This window comes from Camelus bactrianus, chromosome 7 (assembly GCF_048773025.1).
Source record: "Camelus bactrianus isolate YW-2024 breed Bactrian camel chromosome 7, ASM4877302v1, whole genome shotgun sequence".
In the NCBI taxonomy this organism is placed as follows: domain Eukaryota; kingdom Metazoa; phylum Chordata; class Mammalia; order Artiodactyla; family Camelidae; genus Camelus; species Camelus bactrianus.
Window position 1 is genome coordinate 3,924,000 of NC_133545.1, and position 20,623 is coordinate 3,944,622.

A 20,623-nucleotide genomic window follows, 5' to 3' on the forward strand; every position below is an offset into this window, starting at 1 on the left:
GCGTGGAGTCCCCAAGGCTCTCCCGCCTGACGTGTGCCACCTGCAGGCAGAAGTGAGCTCAGAGCAAGACCATCCAAATTTATCCTCACATTTCACACATTAACTCCTACCAGCTGCTACAGACAAGGAAGCCGCAGCTAGCGTGGGTGCACCCAGCGGGCACCGTCCACGCGGACAAGGCAGTCAGCGGCCCGCGGCCAGCAGCACACACGGACATAACATCTCCTGCCCGGCCCTAACCAGGCGGGCTGCCGGCCAGAACGAGCCCCTGTACTCTGCTCGGCTGCTGCTTCCAAGTGAGAGCACCCAGACTATTCTCATCCCTGAATCCCTGACTCAGCCTAGAATCCTAGCCTCCCCCAGACGTGGGCTCTGTTTGCAGAACTCCAGCCTCCAGGGTAGAAAGTGCGGACGTGGGTGGGCATGGCCTAAGGTGACCAGCCCTGGGGGAAGGCTGGTCAGAGGAGAGGGCCACCTGGCTGGAACGCGATGCATTTATCTTCCTATTTATATTTAAAAAAAAACAAAGGAGAAAGATAGTCAAAGTAATAAGAGGTGACTGCTATTCTTCTTATTAAAGATTTTAGTACTTCTCAAATTTTCTAAATGCATTTTAAGCTGGAAATAATAATCTCTGCTCATCTGTAGAGTCTCAATTTTCTACCCTAACACTGTGTTTTTTAGGTTGCAGTCCTCCGGCCTGCCGGATGGCCACGGACCCTTATTTGCACAGCACACCTTCCACTCAGCGCGGTGGTCCGCTGTGTTAACTGGATCTGTTGACAGACCTCAGCAGTTACGGCAGGACCTTACCCTGCTGCCTAAATGTTTATTCCATGATGCCAAATAAAAGCCTCAACTGTACATCCTCTCTCCAAATGGAAAGGCCCTGTCCTTACACTAGTAAAAGGAGATCCCAGCACCTAGATCATCATAAATCTACACGTCACCTGTTAGTCACTTGGCACTTAGGTCAGAAAGATCAAGTCTATATTAATAATAAGTTCATTTAATTAACACCTTAGATGGTACTAAAAATAACAAAAATCCCCGATCCTGTAATGCTAAGTAGAGTTTGTGCCAGAGGCTCTATTCTTACTCTCAACCCAGTTTGGCAGACACACAGCGCCCCCTAGCCGCCGCCCTGCGTACTTCCCCACTTCCCCAGTCAACTGGGGGCGAGTAAAATGCCCACAGCGAGGCCTCGACCCCAACCACTCGCTGCAGGTTAAAATGACAGCTCGGTCAGAAGCTCCGGGCAACCGTCCCTCAACTGCGTTCTTGAAAGGCTACCTCTCCTTAGGGACAAGAGTTCTTTTTACCCTCAAACTGAACTCAGAGACTGCAATCCCACCAAAATCTGAACAAACCTGTTTCAAAACCATGGACGGTGCGGCACCCACACTGTCCTAGGGGATGCCCACGTGACGCTCGTGGCCTCGGGGCTGCGAGGCCTCATCTCAGCATCACCTGACGCGGCTGATGGCAGCTGTCTTCCCTTGACTCCGGAGCGTTACTTCTCTTCTTTCTTCAGCCCCTCCCTCCTGCTCCCACGGTGGTCAATCTTCTGTGTCAGCTTGGCCTGGCCGGGGCACCCAGCGATCTGAGGTGCTGCGGGGAAGGCACTCTGCAGGTGTGGTTAACATCAAGGAAAGAGGACCCTCCGTAACATGATGGAGCCTCATCCGAGGAGCGCAAGGCCTTAGGAGCAAAACTCAAGTGTTCCCAGAGCAGAGGAGTCACCTCAAGCCTGCCGCGTCAGCTCCTGCCTGGGCCTGCTGCCTGCTGGCCGCCCTGTGAACCTGGGACTTGCCAGACAGACCACCTCCTTAAAATGAGTCTGAGACAGAGAGCAAGTAACAGCGACCGGCTGCTCTCTGGAGAACCCTGACACGGTCCCTCTGGTCTCCCTGCTGCCGCCCCCTGAAATCCGGCTTCCTTGGTTCTGCCCACGGCCCTCCTGCCTTCTCAGCGGCACGTGCTCCTGCGGACCTTTCACTTCCTCCAGAACACTGACAGTCCCCAAAAGTCTGGCCCGATCTTCTCCCAGCCTCCAGAAGCCAGACCTCATCCCTGACGCCTCCTCGAAGGCCCTCCTTTCTCCCGCACTTCCTTTCTCAGTAAATGACACCCCTCCTCCTAGACATGCAGAGATCTGAGCCTCTCGAAGCTCATCAAGGGTCTGCGAACCCCTCAGGGCCTCTCTCTCCATCCACACCACACTCCGTATCACTGCCACCTCCCAACACGGGCACCGTGCGGCCTCGCCCACAGGACCCAGCGGCCTTCACCCGGATCTCCCTGGCTCCAACCCACTCCCTCTGGTGCAGCTCAAGCACTGTCCTAAAACCTAAGTCAGATTACACAGCCTCCTGCATAAAACCCTCAACACACTTAGGATGAAGTCCAACTCCACGCAAGGCCCCTCCAGAACGTGCCACTTCTCCCCAGAGCCCTTTTAAACCACAGCTCTCATCGCCCCCTCCCTATGGGCCCTGCAGAATCGGGCCCCTGTGCACAGCCAGGCTCATTTTCAAACGTTAGGTCCAAGGATGCTGGGGTCCTTCCAGATTCGCAGACGCTCTGGCCTCCTCCACCTGGTCCTGCAAGCAGTCCCTCCTCTGACCAGACCGCCCTTCCAACTCCCGTGCGCACTCCCGGCTCTGACCAGGAAGTCACGGCAGCCTCGGGGCTGGGAGGGGCCGGAGCCGTCCCACTAGCACATACACAGCCAGGGAAGTTCGCATCCCATGAAGGGACTCTCAGTGCGGCTCTTCAGTCATACAGTCACGCTGCAGGGCCTCCCCAGCCACACATGTCCAGGGGCGACTGTGCTAAGTGACAACAGGCTTCGGAAAGCCCCCCGACCTGGCGAGCCAGTGTTCAGGGTCCACATCACCCTGAACCCCACCCTCACCCCCAGTAACACAAAGACCCCTGTCTCCCCTCCCAAGACACGACGGTTTCCAGGAACCTCGGCAGGTAGCATCAAATAAGAGCTATGGGGTATGAACCGGAGTCAGGGCTGAACGGGCAGAGTTCTTAACCCTCTCTGTCCACCACCCCGCCCCGAACTACCTTCTGCTCCATTCACATGTGACTTCACTCAGGATTTCACCTGAATAAAGGGCCTATTTTGAAAAGGGCTGAAAAAAACAATGACATCTTAAAATATGTATTTTTCTCTCTTAAGTACTAAGGGTATTTTAACTCATTCAACATTGAAAATAAAAATTTTATATATATAGCTCATTTACTCTGCAACACGCTTCTCTGATTTTAAAGGTATTAACATAATTATAACGTATCTACCCAATTCAAGCAATCTGTTACAGAAAAGTCATTCCTTGAACTATACCAAGATGTATTCACATCTGCTTTACAAACACAATGAATAAAAATGTTTTACCAATCTCCCAACCCACTGCTAGAGCAGGTTTAAACATTTATTGCTGGCCCCACCCTCCCGCCTGGATTTGTTTCCCACCACGTCCAGTGCCCTGGGGCTCCACCCACAGCAGGTTTCTCAACACCTGCCCGCCCCCACCCGTCTGCACAATGCTCCTGCACTTGCCCCACCTCCCCCCTTTTCTCTGCAGGCCACGCCCCAGACTCAGCCCGGTGCCACCCTCCCCAGGCTCTTGCTCACTCCCTCTCACTAGATGCCATCTGCCCCTTCTTTCAGGCACCGTCACTTGCATAATTCACTCAAATGACATTTCGCTTGTGGTGGTTCCCCTCAGAATTATTTCGATATTATTTTAGTTCTTAGTAAGACAAGAACCATCTCTCACACGTACTTAAATCCTCTAATTGAACAACAATAGTGTCTTGTATTTAGTAGACACCCAGATATCTGATAAACAGAATTCAGGAACAGAAGACACCAGTCGCGTTACAAAGCACCCAAAACTGGCTTTGCTCTCAAGGAAAGCATGAAAGTTACTCAACGCTGACTACCCCCAGAGTGAGCTAGTAGCTCACAGTGGTTCTCAATGTGGCTGCACACTGCATCAAGAGGGGAGCTTTTCAAATCCAGATGCCCGGCCCAATTATATCAGAATCTCTGGGGGGTGCAACGTGGGGGGACTCAGCTCCTGGGGTGATGCCCACAGCCAGCCAGGGCTGAAAGCTGGTTTCAAGCAGCACCTGCTGCCTGCAAAGACTTGGCCTCCTGGATAAATCACAGGCCTCCAGGACTCGGCTCTCACACACTAGCATCCTCCAGACCCAACCTCCATCACACTTGGAAACTGAACAGAAAAAAGCAGCACATGAACTCCCTTATCTACAGACCAGACTCAAATAAAAATTAGATTATGACTACTTTTGTCTAAAAAATTGTTTTGCTTTTTTAAAAAGTCTGAATTTTCAAAGTCGCGTTTTATTCTCCACCACCTTTTTCTCGTCAATGAGCCTGAGTAAAGTGTTCAATGACCAGGAAGATCTCAGGTGTTGTCAGTAGGACCTAAAGCAGGCCTCCTCCTACTCGCTCATCAAAAGAAAACCGACCTATGGTTCCCACCACCGAGCCTGGAAAGCAGGCTGTTACCTGGCAAGTGAGCTCGCAGAAAGGGGTGTTTTGGGGCCTCAATATTAAATTCATTCACTCATCAAGCCCCTGTTTTGGAAACAAGACTAAACAGTGCACACTTGTTCCTTGCTTTCACAGACAAGAAGAACACAGCTAATGTTAAGTGAGATTTAAGAAGCAGGGACAGGACATGTGCTGCACTAAACTCTAATACTCCAGTCTGCCTTTGGTTTCCCTTCCTTGCACATTTTATTGGAGGAGAGAGATGTTTAATTAAGGTTATGTACCAATAAAAACAGAATTATAATTTGTTTTCACTGATCAAAGTTGTCTATATAGGAAAATGTTTTCCAGTAATTAAAATAACATTTGTTGACTATAAAATTTCAAGTAATTTTAAAACACAAAAGTAGAAAGTAAGAGTTATCCATCTCATGCCCAGAGATATTTTATTTTAAGGAGTTTAGCATGTATCATTTAAAACTTTTTCTTACATACATACATATACACACACACACACACACACACACATACACACATACATACACACACACACATACACACATACATACACACACACACACATACAAACTATATTTCTAAGTAAGATGAAATAATACTATGTGTAAATTTTACAACTTGCTTTTTCTTTAACAATATATACTGTAGACATCTTTTCATTTGAATGTACACTGATTTACCTCATTCTTTTTAAAGGCTGCATAGTATTCTACTGTCCAGATGAAACAAGCTGTATCAAGCCCTCTCTACTGAGCCCGGGCCTCTACTCCCTAAGGTTCGGGTCCCTGCGTCTGAGGAGGGGAGACGCGGTCCGGGGGGAAGAGCAGGACGCGCAGGCAGAGGTGAGCTGCCGGGGAAGCAGGGTCAGCTGACTGCCACTTTCTGCCCCAACCCCCAACTCCGGCTGTCAGCAACAGGTCCTTCATCCTACAATTAAATGAACTGGCTTTTTCTCCTTTCAAGTTTCAAAATTCTCTATGCTCAAAGAATTTTGGAAAAATATTACATGAGCATTTTCTGACAGTTCATTTCAGGCTCCGCCTTCTCTCTGGCAACAACACATCCAGCATGAATCTAAATACGCACGAAGCAAGGCCAGTGAATTCACGGAAAGCAGGAGGGGAAGGAGCCCCTTGACCTTTCAGTCAATATGGAGGGTTAAAATTGCCCAACTTAAAATACAGCTGGGCAAATAAGAATAAGAGATACCAGAATTTTTAAATTAAATACTTCTGGTTAACTGAGTCACATTGCCAAACATTTAAGTCATCCCCATTGCAAGAAAAATACTTTACCAGGACGCTGGCCTTTAACAAATCCTGTAAGACAGAAGTCAAACAGGACTGCCTGCAGATTGATATTAACAATCTATTATTCTCAGAATGCTGGGCCTTTAATTCCAGAATGAAACCCAAGCACCTTACCCAAGCAGCTTATACCTTATACAGCGGACGACGGACATCGATGGGACAGTTCTGTATTACTTCGTCAACAACATCTGAGATGGACTCCATAAAATCCGGGTTGGCAAACTGAATTTTATACAAACATAAAAGAAACATTACACATTCCTCTCAACAACTTTTTTAAAAAGTCACTTTAACAAATATAGAATTTACTATGCCTTTAAAACTGTCACATTGGAAAGAATATGTCAAATGAATCCAAGTGACTCTGTGCATGTAGTGATGGTGACATGTCCCCTCAAGAGATATGTGTGGATTTAGTGAGGGAAAAACACCAAATAGTAACAAAGACAGACCAGCCCTGCATCAGAATACACAGTGACTCACACGATGTATGCGACGGGCAGTGAAAAATACTGAGCAGATAATGAGCGTATCAAGTATAGACACCAATGTCATGAAAAAGTTAACCAGGATGTAAGAAAAAAACCTAGGCAGCGACTCACACTGTGAATCTGAGCTAGAAGACTGGGAAGGGGGAAGGGGGGTGGCTTCCAAGGTGAAACAATCAATATGGTAACAATCGTGTTATTGAGTAAAAAGTCTTAAATCCAATTCCATTAAGTGAAATAAGCTACAGTATAAATAACTCGATTACAAAATTCTGAAATGTGCTTTAAAAATCACGGAAAGAGCTAATGTGCTCGAGGGAAGAAGGGACCATGCAGCTGTTTGCTGGACGGGGCTGGTTCGTGTCCAGCTGAAGACTCTCACAGGCACAGGGAATGGGCGCCGTGCTAGCAGACAGTCAGGCGTACGCTATGTGCCATTTGCCTAAACAAACGGTCATTCGCATCGAAGAACAGGCAGCGGTTTGTACTTACCTATTAAATGTAAACTGAATGAGGCAGAAAAATATACCAAAATATAAATAAAATCCATTTTATTTAAACCTTAAAATGTTGCCTCTTAACTACTGCTTTTGCAAAAGCAGTAATAATTCTTTGTGACCACTCGTTAAACTGATGATACCTGTAATTCCTCTTTCCGAGGCTGCCCTTGGACAGAAGCTTTAACTAATTTGCAGCAGGGAGCACAGCAGGACCTGCTGGCCTGGGTTACAGCTGGAACGAGGACGGGCCGTCGTGAGCGACGGAAGGTTACACGCTATCCACTCTTACCCAGAGGCAAGTTCCATTCGGTCCGTGAGATTAACTAGTTCCCATGCTAGTGTAAGATGAATTTCAACTCCATTATCTTCTATTGCTCTTAAAGCTTCTTCCTAACCACTCTCGGTTTAACCAACCATTAACTGTTTAACAGATAACCAGACCCAAAGAGGGGCACGCTGAAACACCCAGTCAAGCAGGTGGACCAAGCAGGGGCCGGAACAGCCACAGAGGCTGCAGCCTGCATCCGGGGGGTCCTCCCTGAAAGGCGGCCACCCCGCTCAGGAGCCCCACAGAGAACCACTCTTGCACACACAAGGTGGCAGCATCGCCCCACACACGTCATTCTTCACATACTCAGAAAGCAAACATCTTACCTCTGGGTGAAAGAAAATTTCAGGGCCCAGGAACCTTTCGTAGCCAACATCTATAACGAACTTCTTCTGGTTGATGGCATTGATCCCTGTGTACTGTTTGATCCACTTCCGCGGATCTATGTCATACTTGGCAAACTCCTTGACTATATCAGGGCAAATGTAACAGTACTTCTCCTGCAGACACACACACAGAGATGTCACCAGGCATTAGCCACCACCCAGTCTGCCCTCCGGCAAACACCCAGTAACTCCAGCACCACACACCCCCGACATCAGTCCTGCCCACGGCCACAACTCCAGAGGACACGCACCGAGCTCAGAGACATCTCACGACTACACTCTGGCTGCGTAAATCTGCTTTCTTTCCAGCTCTGCAGTTAGTCCCAGCCTCACTCTGTCACATGTTGCTGCTACTATCTGAGATGATGTTTAACGGTGTCTACTAAGTCCCTCATCTCCATCTCCTCTCTCCTTACTCCTCGTAGGCCCCCACGTGGCGCCTGCCCAGGCACTCGCTGCCATCCACCGGGACCCGCAAACCCGCGCCACAGCCCAAGCCGCTGAAGGCGGCAGATCTGGCCCTGTGCTCACCACGGCCGATCGGCAGGTGGTTAGCCTGCTGTGCGGTCAGACACAGTGTGCTCAGCAGCTCCACAACAGATAGCTACTGAGTACCTAGGCACGCGGGACGCACAAGTGAACAAACACACACAGACCCCTGTCCAGCAGCCCTTACACTGGCTGAGACTCAAAGTAAGCAACGACTATGATGAATAAGTAAATGACACTGCACTCTGTAAGGTGCCAGGTACCATGGACCAAAGAAAAGGCCGACTCTGGCAGGATGGAGCTGCCACACGTCAGGGCACGAGAACCCACTCGGCGCCAGCCCCAGCCTGAATGTGCAAACCGTTTCCTCAGCTGGTGATGATTGATGGAGGGTCTCTGGGTCAATCATCTGTCCTTAGAGCTAACCTCCCAAGAGCAGCAGGTGGCCCCTGGGTACCAGATTCTGAAAGTCAGCTTCCTGTGGGCCAGGTGGGCTTTGTTCACTGCCTGCACTGTGTCAGGCCCATAGCTGGAGCTCAGGAGGACCTCTGAAGGCATTTTCACGATACTAAGTTTAAAGTTTCTTAGAATCCCTGAAATAGACCCTAACACCATCCTTGGCATACTCTGCAGAACTGCAAGACTGACGAGCCAGACTTGCTGCACACCCGAGCTCACTGACGACTGAGTGAGTCAGTCCATACAGCTTCAAATCTACCAGGCTGGGGGCAGAAACAGTAAGTTGTCCCGAGAGGCCAGCTCAATGTCTCACGGCATCTCAAGGGCTTAACTAAAGGCAGGCAGTGCCTCCACAGAGTTGACAGCGTGCAGCAGGTCAGCCCCAAGTCATGGAACACCGCTGTCCCTGCTGCCAGGGCCCACGCGTCCGCAGGCCCACTCCTGCCCACGGGGTAACAAGACACAGGGGTAACTCTGACCCACTCCCAGGATCTCTTCTGCTACAGAGAGAAGTGGGGCGAGAACTAACCAACAGCAGGGTCGGGGCAGCTGGCCTGCGGGGACCACGAGGAGCCCTTTCACTCCTGACCTTCGAGGCTGAGCGATAAACCGTCACGGCCCGAACTGGCCAGCCCTGGCTCAAGGTCAGAGACGGACCCCAGGGAGCCAGTGAGGAAGGCAAAGGCCACCGCGAGGACCAGGAGAGCAGCCTCCCTAACGGTCAGCACACTCAGGGCCCCACTCGCCCGCACGCCCCCAACGGTTGGGAGCTAGAGACTCCAAGGCACACTGGTGACAGGGGTGGGGTGGCCAGGGAACTTGGGTCAAATATCCAAATTTCTTTCCTTGAAGAAAGGCAAGGAAAAGAAGAGGGGAAGTTCTGGGAAATATTTTAATCTAAAAAGAAAGTCTTGTACTTCTGTAAACCTTCCCCCAGAGGGAAAGGACTGACTCCCATGGGCCGTCCAGGACTGCACACCAAGCTCTGAGGTGCTCCAGCCCTGGAAACTCTAGTCCTGGGCGCACCCGGGCAGCCGGCCACCCTACTCTCAGGAGCCCTGACCCACACCAGTGAACCTGTCCTAAAAACACCTCTGTGTCCACCAGGAGAGTCGTGCAAAACATGGGAGTCCCCCTGGATGCTATCTTTCCTTCAACCAGCCCGTTACTGGGTGCACGGGTGGGAGGGAAGGGGGGAGGCTAACCTCCCTTAAACTCCCCTGCAGCTCAGAAACTGTGTGTTCAAGGGCACACGTCACCTCCCATGTTTAAATTCTTCTCCAAAAACAAAATCTTTCCTCTTCATCTGTATAATAATTATCCTTGTGTTACTAAGAATCTCTTGCATTTTGATTAAAAACAAAAACAAAACAGTAATTTGATCTGATTCTGCAACCTGAAAAGAAAGTTCCTTTAAAAAGGGTCTGTCAACTGCCACCTACAGAGCAATACAAAGACCAAACTGATGGGTCAGGTCAAGTGGGCATTTTAAATAAGGACCAATGAGCCATTTTCCTCCTAATCTTACTGATTTAATTTTGGAGCTTCCTGTAACTTCTCCAGCATGGTAACAAGAGTCTAGAAAACACAGGTGGACTCTGTTTAATGATTCACCCGAGAACAGCGTCACTCTGGGCAGTAACCCTCAGGGTACAGGGCCACACACTGCAAGTGATGGAAATGAGTCTGAATTCTGGCTGGCCGCACAGGGCTCCCACAGCCACTGCTGCTGCTGTCTGTTCCTGACCGAGAAATGAAGCCTGGAGGGAGAGGTGGAAGACGCATCGGCTAATTAGAGGTTCTGTCTAATCAGGCTCCAATTAAATGACACTGTACTACGTACGATGCTCAACAGCGGATATCAAGCTCCTCTCACTTACAGGCGGAACCTCCACAAGCATCCGTGTTCAGAGAAGAGACTAAGCTTTCAGCCCCTAGTTCAAGTGGTAAACAGACGGAGACCCACATTCTTGGGGGGGTGGGGCAGGGGCGGGGGAGCAGGGGTGGCAGCCGCGAGGGGAAGTGTGCAAACACCGTTTCTCTCTCACCCCCAAACCGGCCCGTTTCCCGTCTGTTTTTACCTTAATGGCCTTTGCGGTCTCCAGTGATTGCTCAGGAGGGATTCCCACCTCCCTCTCCCTTAGCAGCTGTTGAATGAAATACGTAATATCTCTACCTGCAATCGGGATGTGTTTGATGCAGCTTCCAATTACATAACCTTCCGCCTGGGGGGAGAGAGAGGCAGAAGCGTGTGAGTACCTCCAGGAGGGAAGTGCTCCCTGGACTCTGAGTCAGTCTCCTGCCTCCACCCGCCCCGGCAGTACAAGCGGTACTGAATCCCCACTCTGCGCAAAGCTCGGGACTGGGGGGCCTTTAAAATGACCGCACGTGCAATTCCGTTAGGAGAACATGAGACGCTCTGTAAGCAACCAAAGTGACCTTTCCAGCAGGAATGTGAAGAGAAAACCACAGAAGGCAGTTAATGTCCGAAATGCTGCTGTCTGTCAGAACAATGGGTCATTTTTTGTCCCTCTAACAAAAAGGAAAAAGTTTTAACTATTAATTTTTAAACCAACTACAAATCAGCTTGCATTTAAAAGTCAGCATTCTGGTTAGCATGTGGGACTCAGAGTCTAACAACCTGGACTCAAATCCTGGTTCCCCATCTGTGGGCGGAGTGACCACGGCCACGCCCGTTAACATGAACGTTTCAGCCTCGGCATCTTCACCCATCACGTGGGGCGAGTGGGTGCACAGAACAGACCCAGTGACAGGCAGCGGGTCAAGCACACAGCACAGTTCGGGCACGCAGTAAGGACTCAACAACCGGTCCACTCACTCTACCAAGAGCTGCACTTGGGAGGAACAGTCCTGGCGAGTTCCCCTCAACCCTCTGCTATGTGAGACCCGTGCTGGCGGGAGTTCAGATCAGCTCACCCGGCTGGTGGGTGACCATGCTGCCGGCCATCGCCAGCGGGGCGGGGCCAGGAGCTCACGTGCGGCCTGGAGGCGGGACTCAGCACGCAGGCCACAGGCTGGGAAGGTCCGGCTCGCACTCGCCGGAGCGGACGGTCCGAGTGGACAGCGCCTGCAGCTGCACCGGGTAGAGGAGGCGCTCCGAGCTCGCTGACGGCACCGGCTGCTTGTCACAAGCTCCCGGAGACAGACGGCTGGAGCAAACCCCCATCCGTCTGCCGGATGTGTCAGCTCCACCGAGTACGAGCACAGACACAGGCACCAGTGAGGCTGCAAGAACAAGTGACTGAACTCCTCTTACTCCTCCCGAGGCGCCCAACTTCTAGAAGTGAGAGAGCATGTGGCCTTTCTGAGGAGCCCAAGCCAATTGTAAAATATTTAAGATCGAGATAAAAGATATGCACCCATTATTAAAATCAAAAACTTAAACTCATAAGAACAGCAGCTCTCGCAAACAAAAACTACTCGTAATTTCCACACAGTATACATTACATATAACATTTTCTAAAATTAATTCAACCCGTGTTAAGTATCAGCTTCATCACAGATTAAATGTATTGAACAACCCACACAGCCAACAACAGGAGAACAAGGAAGTGAACTGTGCTGTCCCCACACAATGGGCTGTTAGGTAGCTACTAAATATTTTTTCACAGAGCGTTTAACAACAAAAAACACACCAGGGATAAATCAATACGCAAAATGCAACTTCAGGGGCACACTGTACAAGGAGAACACGAAATCAGGTGGAGGGAATCCCAACTGTGCTTAAAACGTGTACCGTGCGTCTAAGAGAAAGAGCTCAGAAGACTGTGCCACCAAAAGGTGTGACACGGTCCTCTGGGGGGGTGCGGGTCACTTTATTTTCTTCTTTACATTTCTCTATTCTATCTAAATTTTGTACAATAAATGTACTTTTTATAATTACGGGAAAAAACTGCACTAAGAAACAGGTAAAAATTTGAACAACGTTCTCTATGGGTCTGCACGCAGCGTGAAACTTGTTTCAGACGCACGAGGGAGGCCAGGAAGCAGGCCCAAGGGCGCCGGCCCTGACCTCGGCCTGCACTGACCTCCAAGGGTGACCTCAGAGAGGAGCCAGGCCGGACCACACAGCAGGTGGCACCAACATGCCGCACACTCACGAGGCGGAAGTGCTCCGAGACTGGCTGAAGGGGCCTCTAGCACAGAGCACGCTCTGTAGGCCTTCTGCCCCTCCTCACCACCGGGCGAAGGGCACACTGGCTGGGGCGCCAGGACAGAGGGGAAGGATTTGGCTTTTGTCCTCCTGTCTGTAGACACATCAGCCTCCCCCTGCAGTGATTTCTGACCTTGGAGGAATTAAAGCACCAGTGAATTAGCACATCACCCCTGCAACGTCCTGAAATAAAATGGTGACTGTTTTTTCAATTGAAGTAAATGAATTGTTTTTAAAAACCTTAGTTTGCATTTTTTTATTGAAGTCTTAGTTGATTTACAAAATTGTGTTAGTTTCCAGTGTATAGCACAGTGATTCAGTTATTGCATTTTTAAAAGGCGCTTAACACACACACACAAACCTGTATTTGCACAAAAGATACTTGTAATACATAAAACAACAAATGTCAGTATCAGGGCTTGCCTCTGGGAAGGGACCTGGAGGAGGAAGAGCAGGAGGACGGGCGGGTCGGACTTCCCACTGCAACCCCCCTTCAGACAGCTTCAATTAATTTTCAAAAAAAACAAACTTTAAATAATTCATTTAACTACTCCATTGGACCAAAAGAAAAATACAGTGTCTCTTGAAGCCTGAATTAGGAAATCACTTCTGTAATATTTTGAAAATTAAAAAACAAAAAAGCGATGTCACAGAGCATCCTGCAAGTCAAGATGAACAATCTCTCCTTCTTGGCTCTTAAATTAATTTAAAAAAACAAGAAGCAACTCCTCTCCAGCCTGATCTTGTCACAAAACACAGAATTACCCCCTAAGTGGTCGTGCACCACACCCATTGATATCCAGGTAACAGTTCACAATGGAGCCAGGAAGACCCTTCTAGCGAAGCAACACCGGGGCCCAGCAGAGCCCAGAGACATCAGACAACTGCCGACCCCCGAATGCACAAATCTGCTACCATGAATTTCCAACTGCCAGCACCACAGACACTGGACATCTTCCACTTTCTCACCTACCTGGGTTTAAACACTCTTGTTGTTACCTTTGCTAAGTACGGGTATGTCTTCAAAAGTGGTGCTTTAATTAACAGAAGGGTTTTTTTCCTTTCATCGCTTCCTTCACCTCAAATTAGGTTAGGCCCATAGAGAGAGCAGCACTGGGTGCCCCGCTTACCACCGGGATAGCGTGGGTGACCCCATCGCCGCTGTCAATGACGATTCCTGTTAACGTGCGTTCGCCAACTTGTCGCGATGTCCAGGACGCAGCTAAGGCCAGCACTGCCTGCACAAAAGCCACGGAGACCATCAGCACAGGAAAGGCTCTCAAGTGTTCCGCCTGCCTGTCCTCAGGTTCGAGCAATGAGCCCTTTCTTTCTTACTGAGTCTGAGTGACCCTTCCCTACCCTCCATCTTCCCCCGAAATTCAAATTCCAAAATGGACAACATGCAAATTTGGTGCACTTAATCTGAAGGAGTCAACTTCTCAGTAAGACAAATCAAAGCTTTGCAAAGAAAACCCAGTGAGGAAGGAATTTTATTGTGGAATCAGGAGGTTTTAATTTCTAACCCACTGGTTCCCAGTGTGGGTCTACAGACGGGTTGCAATAAGACTACTTGTGGAGAGTTTAAAAAGACAGAATACTGGGCCTGACACCCAGAAATTCTCATCTGGCAGGACCAGGACAGTGGTTCTCAACCAGGGGCAGTTTTGCCCCCAAGGAGCATCTGGCAACATCTGGTGCCATTTCTGGCCATCACACTTGGGGGAGGGGAGACTGGTGGTGGTGCTTCCCCTGGCGGGTCAAGACCAGAGATGCCACTAGACATCCCACAACATACAGCTCAGTACCTGCCCCTCCCCCAAGGGACTGCCCGATCCAAAGTGCTGAGGCTGGAAACCCATGATCTGAGATGAAGTCTGAGAATGTGTACTTTGAAAACACACTTTCAAGGAGACCTTGCTGCACAGACCACTTTGAGAACCACTGGGCCAGCGTTTCCTAAAGTGTCTCCTAGTCCATGGAACAGAAACAGCCTAGGGGAGGGCAAAGATTTCTGGTTAAATTTGGAAGTGGTGGAATAAACAGAGTTCTAATGCAGGCATTCTCAGAGCCTTTAAGATTCTGCTATGTAACATGAATCACCACACAGAGGCCACAGCATGTAGAATCTTCCAAGTTAATTGTCTATGCAACTCTTCCTTCTCTTTTTTCTTACAAGGAAGGGAACAGCATATAAAGAAAACATTTTGGGAAACAATTTTTTCATTTATTCCCCCAAATTTCAGTCAATTCCCTTATACAGAGTGGCAGATACATTACATCTAAAACCAACAAAAACCCCCACAAAGAACAAGCAGCTTCAGAGGAAGTTCTGAGAGCTCACAGAACCACAGGAGCCCAGATCTGTAAGGGGCAGCCCTCAAAAGGCATTTGTTTTGTTTTTTTAACAGATTCTATAGTATCTTTTCTTCTTTATGATCAGAAGTAAAAGAAGCCAAAGAACCACACCCACGTCTCGATCTCGTCTCCCCGAGGATACCTGAGATTTTAATGCATGTAAACAGACAGAAGTTGGACAAACTACACCAGCAGTAAAAATACAAATCACAGAACTTGCTCTGTACGCTGTTTGAGCTCGGACCTGCATGGGACGTGCTCGGGTGCACCTGAGCCCTTGAGGGCGTGGGGAAGGAAAACCACACCACATGATCTTGTAACAGAGGCCTCTAGAAGCACCATTTCTTCCACATTAGACAACTGAGGTCACTTGAGAATCATAAAAATCACTTTGTCCTTACCTGAACTGCAATGTAGAGTCCCGGTACATTAAATGATTCAAACATAATTTCTGCAAGATATTCTCTATTTTCTGGTGTATTCAGGGGAGGTTCTGTCTGTAAGAAAACATTCACTACATTTAGTGTTCACCCAAATTTCATGTAATTACATCAGAACCACAAAAAAAGTTAATCTAAAAGCATGTTCATTAAGATGCTGTACAACTCCCTAATAAGACAGAGCACACCCAGAGTGACTGATTAAAGGACATTTTGGCTGTGGGGTTTAAAAGCTTTGAGAGAGCAAAGCCTCTCTAAACACTTCTGCTCTTACTAATCCCCTCAAAGCAAGAACAAGTTACAGAGAAGGAGGCTCCACCTCGGCCAACAGGACACCCAGACACCCTGGAACTGACGAGACCTGCCGCGAGCTGCACCCACCGAGACCAGACGAGTGAGGACACGGAAAGGGAACACCAGTGGCTTCAGATCCCAGACGATGCCCAGTTCTCCAAAGAAGAGCAAAAGCAGGGAGCCCTTGCTTGGCACCAGAGCAGCCTGAGCAGCGCAGCCGCGGGAGCCTCGCCCCCAGGCGGCAAGGGGAGGCAGCGCTCCCCTGCCGTGAGCCGCGCCGGCGGCCTGCACTCACGCCCGCAGCCAGTCCGGGCGGAGCACCCCTCACGCAGAGACGAGGAAGGAACACAGAGACCAGCCAAACACCACATAAAAACACTCAAAGAAACAGAGAGGGGAGAGGGAAACCAGGAAGAACAAGTGGTGGATAAAAAACACGCACCCAGAAAAATATGTAAATAAAGCAGATGAAAATCATGACATAGATATTTGAATTTTTTGAAATGTCTATTGAAAACAGTAACTATTATCAAATGGGAGGAAATTAACAGGATTACAGAAAGATAGAAATAAATAACCTGCTTTTTGTCATTCAGCAATACGTTGTGAACGTTTTTCCATGTCAATAAATATGGATTTACATCACATATTTAAGCTGTAAAAAAAAAAAAAAAAAAGAGAAAAAAACAAAGAAAGAAAAAAGAATAAATAAAAATTATCTGGGCCTTTTTACAAAAAAATTCCACATTACCCTTTGTTATATACTGAGCTGTGTCTCCCAAAATTCTTACGCTGAAGCCTCAACTCCCAGGTGACTGCGTTTGTAGACGAAGACCCTAGGAGGGTAATCCAGGTTCAGTGAGGTCACAGGACAGCACTAACGTCTCTGCAGGAAAAGGCAGAGGCACCAGGGAGCTCCCTCACTCACATACAGAGCAAGGGCCACACGAGGACCCGGTGAGAAGGAGGCCGTCTGTCCGCAAGCCAGAAGAGCAGTCTCACCAGAAGCCGACCCTGGCGGCACCTGGATCTCAGACCTAAAGCCCCCAGAACCATGAGAAAACAAATGTCTGTGTTGAAGCCACTCAGCCTTGGTGTTTCGTCATGCTCAGGGAGCAGGGTAACATACCCTTAAAGCAGGAAAAGGACAGCCTGTCTCGGCCATCAGCACAGTTACACACGAACACTGGGACAACGGGGCCACACGTAGAGTCTTCTGGCAGGAAAATACGACCCAAGAATTCTACATCTGGCCACACTGCCAATCAAGTGTGTTGCAAAAACAAAGTATCTTTAAATATACAACAACTTGAGAGAATTTGTTCCTATGGACCCTTCATGAATTAACCATCAGACAATAAGCTTTAGCCAAACAATAAGAATGCACAAAGTACAGCCAAAGACTTACAGTGAGCAAGTAGTCCATTTAAGACGTAGGAATAAAGATTTTTCATTTCTGGGAAAATCTATAGCTATAGAACAGAATGCAAACATTATAAATTAAAATAGAAGAAACAGTATCAAGTTGAGAGGCACAGATGGAAAGCAGGAAAATATAAAGACACTGATACCCTTGTGTTATGGAATCAAAAGATACTGTTTTATTGGTAGAGCAGCAGAGACATCAGTACACATAAAGTTATAAACGTAAATATCAGAGTAAGTTCACTAACATAAATAATCCAAAGCAGGTGACAGAAGGAGGGAGGAGGAGGTAAGAAACATGGAAATGTACCACCTTGGTCACTAAGCACACTAGGAAGTAATCATCCCTAAACAAATACAGGCAAACATCTTATACAAAAGTATATTTACGTTAAAACATGTTTTTAAAAATACCAAGTATCAGAAAGAATATGCACTCAATAAAAACCAAAGAGAAAACTAAGCCTGAGTTTTAAAATATTCATACGTAAATAAAACACACTAAAACCAGAAAGCACAGTGCCCAGTAAAGCAGCTGGGGCCACACACACCCGCCACACAGCCCAGGCCACGCCAGCATGGGCAACGGGAGAGCTCCAAGTCTGATCTGCCCAGCCACACCCCGCCTTCGATTTTACCAAGTTTGGAAAGTGATTTCCTCTTTCTGTGCATAATTAGCACTGACCTCATAAGAGTCTAAACAAAGTGCTCAGGGCAGCACCCAGCACGGGGAACGTACTCAGCGACAGTGCGCTGTCATTACTAAAATCACCAGAGCAAACCAGTGAGCAAACTCACCTACTGAAGAGAAAGCCTCTGAGCTAAAGACCATGAGACAAATCACATCCCGTTGTCTAGGCAAGGGACGTCTAAAACAGGGTGCCTTGGAGAGGCGTGCAGTCAGCACAGCTTCCAAGACCAGAAACAACGTAACTGCCCATCACCAGGAACTGATGACACATATTAGGCCACATCCACAAAATGCAACACTTTGCAGCAATTAAAAAGGATGGCAGTGTGCCTGCGGGTGTGAAACAATCTCTACTACAAACTTGTTACATGAAAAGAGGCCTCTCCACACCTACACATTCTTCAGTATCGTTTATTTAAAAAAAAAAAAAAAAAAGGTGTATGGGGGAGAGAAATGAAGAGCTGTTTATGGACACAAAGTTTCAATTTTGCAAGATGGAAAAGTTCTAGAGGCCCGTTACACCACAACATGAATGTAGGTAACATTACTGAATGATACATTTAAAAAATGTGTTAAGAGGGTAAATTTCATACATTTTAAACTACAATTTCTAAAAATTTTAAAGTAAAAACCAAAGTGCACAATAGTATGTCTATTTTGTTACCATTTTATGAAACAAGTTTATGTATAATCCACACGCCTGCTCACAACTGTTGCTGGTTAAGTACCAGTAAAGCTGGTCTCCTCCGGGAAGGGGATCTGGAAGGCAACACAGAGGTGGGAAGGAGACACTCTTGCACTGGAAATCCTTCTGCACCTTTTGAATTCTGTGCTGTGTGTATGTTATCTCTTCAAGCAAATAATCAAATCTGGCTACTGACTAGCTGGGGGCTTTAGTTTATACTCCTGTCTAATGCAAAGCTCAAATGTAGTGCCCCAAGTAAGTTTTAATTACTGTAATTAGAATCAATACATTGCCTGAATGGGAGAGAGAAAGCAATCTTAAGACACAGGCAAGAAATAATAAAGTCATCAAAAGCAGACTGTAAATAAGGGATCTAAAAGTCACTTAACAACACATTACCTATCTTAATGTGCCTACCTCAAGGGGCTGAGATCCAATTAGTTAATACCTGAAAGTACCCAGTACACAGTAAGCGCTGTGTTAGCAATTACTATTTCAGATTTTTTTAGATTTCTTTCATTTAAAGCACATGAAGAATAGCTGCAGATTCCAAGAGTTAGGTGACAATGTATCTCCTTAAGGTACCTCCCATCAATCTGCAAAACAGGCCTAGTAACTACCTACCCCACGGCTGTCTGTGGGGTTAAATAGTGAGTGAATTCATGCAAATACTTGGCGGGGAGAGGGTTGGGCACATAGCAAGTGCCGATGTATCAACAACCAACTATGATACCAACAATGTATCTCAGACCAGAAGAAATTACATGTGTTAACTCCAGAGACCTACAGTCTTTTCTTACCTTGAAGAGGAATCCAAGAACCTTAATAAGGTAATTTTATAAACATAACATTTAAACTGATTAGAGGAGGGGGAAAGGATGAAGAGAGGAAGGCTAGAAAGGTACGCAAAGTGGGAGCATAGCCAGGGAATGTTTCCTGCCTGCCTGGTTTGAAGCAAAAAGTGAGCCCACAGAAGACATTCCCAACAAGAAGTGGATGAGCCCTCGCTCTGGACTCTTCCTGGGCTTAATTTCAGTGTCAAGTGATGTTCCAAATAAATTCCAGATTGGTGAAAACTATATATAAACATCAAAGGAAAACAGGTTTACTTACATAAAAATTTACAATTACAGATGTTCAAAAACATAACCTACCAAAAAATCAAGTGAGAAAAAAGTATCTGCTTCTGACAAAAACTTCTTCTCTGTTACATGAAAGAGTTCACACTATGAACAGATTGTGGTCATGCATACAACAGAGTATTATTCAGCCCTAAAAAAGGAAGGAAATTCTGACACATGCTACAATGTGGCTGAACCTTGAAGACATTATACCAAGTGAAATAAGCCAGTCACAAAAGGAGTAATACTGGATGATTCCACTTACATGAGGACCCAGGATAGTTACAGTCACAGAGACAAAGGGGGATGGTGGGGGGCCGGGGCTGGGCGAGAGGGAAAGGGAGTTATTCTTTAGTGGGGACAGAGTTTCAGTTTGGAAGATGAAGAAGTTCCTGAGATGGATGGTGGTGATGGCTGCACAACAATGCCAATGTACTGAACTCACCAAACTGTACATTCAGAAATGGTTAAAATGGTAAATTTTATGGTATGTACATTTTATCACAAAAGAAAAATTAAAGTTAAAAAAAAAGTTCAAAGAAATCATAGCAATAATAAAAGCAATGAAACACTGATATGTACAAAACCCAGGACATGAATAGGCAATTCACAAAAGAGGAAATACAACTAATAATACATGAAAAAATGTCTAAGGTCAAAGTTATTAAAAATGCAAATTAAAAAATAAAATAATCAAAAATGATGTTAATCAATGCTGACAAGACTTCAAATAATGTATCCTCTTATACATTGAAGATTTCGGTGTGAAATGGTATGCCAGAGATTCAAAATTATTAATATACCTGGACCCCCAAATGATAAATATAATTATTATATTTTTAATACAAAATGCTCTAAATATAGAAAAAACTGCAAAGATTACTTTATGTTATTTCTTACAAAATCAAGAAATTAGAAACAAA

The 20,623-nt window shown here is 47.1% G+C and overlaps 1 protein-coding gene across 13 annotated transcripts in view; it reads right to left on the reverse strand.

Annotated features, from left to right (window-relative positions):
* Positions 1–20,623, reverse strand: part of ACTR3B (actin related protein 3B) — a 169,984-nt gene that overhangs the window by 114,137 nt on the left and 35,224 nt on the right. For 11 of the 13 annotated variants that reach the window (XR_012507984.1, XR_012507985.1, XR_012507983.1 and 8 more), the window contains 5 exons: positions 15,446–15,541; positions 13,820–13,927; positions 10,597–10,740; positions 7,508–7,681; positions 5,995–6,087 (listed from right to left, as the gene is read on the reverse strand). Coding sequence is in view for 6 of the 13 variants with exons in the window: in XM_074366695.1 (XP_074222796.1) it covers positions 5,995–6,087; positions 7,508–7,681; positions 10,597–10,740; positions 13,820–13,927; positions 15,446–15,541 (615 nt within the window). In the remaining 7 variants the exon portion in view is untranslated. Of the gene's footprint in view, positions 1–1,370; positions 1,628–5,162; positions 5,483–5,994; positions 6,088–7,507; positions 7,682–10,596; positions 10,741–13,819; positions 13,928–15,445; positions 15,542–20,623 lie in introns of those variants that run through there. The other 2 variants (XR_012507986.1, XM_074366697.1) reach the window with 2 other exon arrangements.